Here is a 4,669-nt window from a genome sequence, read left to right as displayed (position 1 = left end):
GTTTGGGCTGTGTGAGGGAGACAACCAATTGATGTCTCTCTCTCACAGTGATGTTTCTCTTTCTGTGTCTCTCCCCCTCCCTTCCACTCTCTCTAAAAATCAATGGAAAAGCATCCTCCGGTGCTTTCCCTATGGCAATACCACAGAATTTTCATTACTGTTGCTTTCTAAAATTAAAACCATCTTATTAAATTATAACATGCTATTTCACACCTATTAGCAAAAATTAGCTTGATAATACCAAATGCTAGAGAGGATATGAAGCAAGAGAAAGACTCATATATTAACAGTGAAAGTATAAATAACAAAGGAAAACATTTTGGAATTGCATGATAAAATTAAACACACACATACCACATAACTCAGCAATTCCAGTCCTATATTTAGACCCTAGAGAATGCTGATAGCAGCATATAATAACAGAAAACTGGAAACAATGTAATGCCCAATGAAATGGGTAAATAAATGAGATAGTACATCAATAAAAAATGAAAATACTACAGCTATATACAACAGCAAATAAATTTTACATATGATTGAGCAAAAAAAGCAAGCCACAGAAATATATCTGTAGTATATGGTTCAAAAGGCAGACACTTTATATATACACACACACATATATATGTATATATACACACACACACTAGAGGCCCAGTGCACAAAATTTATGCACTTGGGGTGGGGGGTGCGGTTACTCAGCCTGGCCTGTACCTTCTCATAGTCCAGAAGCCCTTGGGAGATGCCTGACTGATGGCCTAAGCTGTCAGTCCGTATCCTTAGTGCTGCTGCAGAGGCGGGAGAGGCTCCTGCCACCGCTTCTGCCCTTGTCAGCCATGAGTCCAGCTTCTGGCTGAGCAGCGCTCCCCCTGTGGGAGCACACTGACCAACAACTCCTGCATTGAGCAACTGCCCCCTGGTGGTCAGTGCACATCATAGCAACTGGTTGTTCCACTGTTTGGTCGATTTGCATATTAGCCTTTTATTATATAGGATATACACACACATACACACACACACACACACTTAACAAAACACAGAAGCACCACAGCATAGTGACCACTGGAAGGAGGAAAGTATCTATAGGTGGTGAGAATGGGGCCCGGGGGTGGACATGGGCTCATGAAATAGGCTTTGAAGATACTAGTAATATCTTTCTTGCATTGAGTTATGTACTTTATAATACACATTTATGTTCTCTACAACCTTACGTGTGTATATTTCATAAAACAGTGAATAAACACAAAACCAGAGGCTAACCCGCTACAACTGGAGTCCATAAAATGGACCCAGTGAATTCTAAAGGATGAATATGAGCTACCAACGATTCGCTGAGGCTCCAATCCACCGCTGAAACTAGAAAAAAGCTTCACTTGAGTGAGAAAAAAGCTTCCAAGTAGGGCAGAGGCTCCTGCTGGTGCCCTTGGAGGTTGCCAGGGAATTTCACAGGAAGTAAATTAATGATTGGAGAGGGAAAACTTGAGCAAAGGAGTGTTGACCTTCTTTTGTATCCAGGGAGGTACATAATTTGCATCCTTGCAGATACAAAAAAAGACACTGCGTTTTGTAAATATGAAGACTTTGGTATCAGTTACTCAAACTGATATTAGGAACTTGATCCTTGGGCCAGCAATGTTTTCTAAATCCAGGCCCCTCTGGCTTTCCACTCTGCCATTGTTAGTGTGTGGGCTTCTTGTCTCAGGTAACTTCAAACTCCTCATCTACCTTCCATGTATGTTAGGGTTTTTGCCTGACTCTTTTGTCCGTAAAGACTTTCCTCTAACTTTCCTGTGGCCTTCCACTCATATCCCAGTAGTCAGAATGGTGTCACATGGCCATTTAATTGCTGCAAGAGAGGCTGGGAAAGTATTTTGCCTTTGTGGCCTGCAGAGTAGGAGCAGGCAAGAATGAAGCAAAAAGGAGTGGCAGTGGTTTCTGAGCAGCTATGCAGCAGTTCTTGTCAAAATCCTTCACTAAGAATTCATCCTCTTTTCTCCCCAGGCGCCAGTCTACTTGACGACTTATATAAATATTTCTCCTTCCATCACTCCCGTGGAGACACCATGACCGCCATGGATCCAAAGCAGATGAATGTCGCTGCTGCAGTTTGGGCTGTTGTCTCTTACGTCGTTGCAGACATGGAAGAAATGCTGCCTAGGTCCTAGAAGAACAAGAAATAGGGCACTTGGGCCCTTTCTAGCCAGGAGTCCTGGGTCTTCAGCTTCAGGAAGCCCCTCTTCACCTAACAATTTCATCTGATTCATTTTCAAAAAACACATTTTCTCATACTATTATTACCTTTTCTGATACTTTCCACATCCTCTGTTTATAAAATAAGGAATGATTCATAAAATCAACATATAATAGGGATCACAGTGGAGGCATTTCTTTATATCACCTGTAAAAAAATATTATTTCTGCTTTTAAAGTAGAATACTGGAACTAGAAATACTCTAATTTTTGTAAGTGTATTTATGAACATTAAATCAGATATGTGACACTAATTTGTTTATGTTATATATTGAAGGATTAGAGGAATACACAATTGTAGTATGGTCTTAATGGAATGTATAGAGGCATTTGGCTTTCTAATTTGTATATTTACAAAGATATGGATTTTTTTAATTAAGAGAAAAAAATGTCACCATTTAGGAAGAAAGTCAAGTATATATAGTCTCATTGCCTTATTAAAGAAGAGTACTAGAGTTTGTCACCAGATAAATAATTATACTATATTTTTGTTTTACATATTTTACACAATATTTTATGAAGTTGGGGCTTATTCACATTTGCTGATAAAAGTACTAAGGACCAGAGGGGCTAAATAACATTTACAGGATCCCACAGAGCAAAAATACTGAGTCAAATCCACTCTGGGAACAACTGCTACTATTTTTTCACACACAATGCCCAGTATTCAATAAAAAATTACAAGACACACCAAAAAATGCAAATAAATAAGTAAAAACACTCATTATCAAGGATTAAAGCAAGTAAGAGAACTAGACTAAGAGATAACCCAGATATTGGAACTGTCAGAGTGGGACTTTAACATAACTATGATTAATATGTTAAAGATCTAGTGGGAAAAGTGGACACCATACATGAACAGAAAAATATTTTTAACAGAGATAAAAACTTCAAAATAGAGTCAAATGCAAATACTAAAATAAAAAATACATCATCACAGATGAAGAACTTCCTTATTGACTTATCAGCAGACTGGAAAAGACTGAGAAAAAAATTAATGAACTTGAAAATAGACCAATAAAATTTATACAAACTGAAACACTAGGAGAAAAAAGAGTGAAGAAAAACAAATACCAGAATGGATCACCCAAGACTTGTGAGCTAACATGTATGTTGGTCTAATAACCCTGTAACTGGATATCAAATGGTCTAATATACATGTAATTGAATCCTAGAAGAAGACAAAGTATCAGTTTTATTAATGGTAATAATTACAATGATGGAAATTCTCTCATTTCTGGCAAGGTAGCAAACTAGTACTCTGAGCCTTATACTGAAACATGCTGAAAAGCCTCTTTGAGAAACACTTTCTTAAATATATGAACTAACTGGTTAACAGGTAAAGAATATTAGACAAAAACTAAGTGAAGGCATGAAGAGAGATATGCAGAATATTAACCATCTTTCTCTTTGAGGAAATTTGCAGAATGTGTCAAACCTAAATTCCATTTTCACGGCCTTTTAGGAATCAGGGGACGATAGACAAACCCCAGAGCTAGCCACATTAGTGATATTGGAGAACCCCAATAAAATGGGGACCCCAAGCATTATACCTCAATAAATGGTGAACTAAAAATAACTTGGTGGACCACAAGGAAAATTACCATTAGTGAATAAGTGCCAAGTGGAGGATTCAAAGAAATTCCCACAGGTAAAGTTATAATAAATATATAACCACAGCCAAAAGTAAAAAACAAAACAGAAAGAATCATAGCATTCTGAGCAAGAGCAAACCAAATAAAGAATTGGAATTAACTCACAATGCCCTTCTGATATTGGAATTTTAGATTAAGATTTTTTTAAACTATGTAAATTATGTTTAAGAAAGTAAAGGAATAGAGAGCAAAAGATTATAAAAATTTGCCAACCATATTATAAAAAGAATCAAATAAAACTTCTAGAAATGTAAACTAAAGTGACATTTAAAAATTAGAGAAACAGTTGAATGGCAGGTGAGAGAATTCATAAACTAAAAGATAATAAATTAGCGATAATTTAGCACAGAAAGAAAAAATAAGAAAAATCTCAATGAGACTTTAAAAAATATGAAAGGTAGAGATACATAATCAAATATATGTTTAGTCAGGATTCCAAAAAGAGAAAATATAAAAAAAATTATCTGAAGAGCTAATAAATGAAAATTTTCCATAAATAAACATATCAATCCACAGAATCAAGAAACCCAGTGAATTCCAAATGAAATAACCAAATGAAATAAATAAAAAGTCTACTATGACATATTACAGAGAAACTACAATCTACAAAACACAAAGAAGATCTCTGAAGCAAGAGAGGAGGAGATGAATTAAAAGGAACAATAATTAGTAATAGCTAACTCTAAAAAACAGCAACAATGTAAGCCAGCAGATAGTGGAATGATATCAACATGCTAAAAGACAATTATCAACCTAAAAATTCTACC

At 36.0% G+C, this 4,669-nt stretch overlaps 1 protein-coding gene across 1 annotated transcript in view; it reads left to right on the top strand.

Annotated features, from left to right (window-relative positions):
• CPQ (carboxypeptidase Q) overlaps positions 1-2,501 on the top strand; it is a 274,252-nt gene extending 271,751 nt beyond the window's left edge. The window contains exon 7 of the mRNA XM_006753183.2: positions 1,999-2,501. Coding sequence (XP_006753246.1) covers positions 1,999-2,162 — 164 coding nt within the window. The 3' untranslated portion in view covers positions 2,163-2,501. The remainder of the gene's footprint in view (positions 1-1,998) is intronic.
• Positions 2,502-4,669: the final 2,168 nt, after the last annotated feature.

The sequence above is a fragment of the Myotis davidii genome, unplaced genomic scaffold, assembly GCF_000327345.1.
Source record: "Myotis davidii unplaced genomic scaffold, ASM32734v1 scaffold390, whole genome shotgun sequence".
Classification (NCBI taxonomy): domain Eukaryota; kingdom Metazoa; phylum Chordata; class Mammalia; order Chiroptera; family Vespertilionidae; genus Myotis; species Myotis davidii.
Note: the sequence above shows the minus strand (reverse complement) of the source record. Positions and strands in the feature narration are given on the sequence as shown.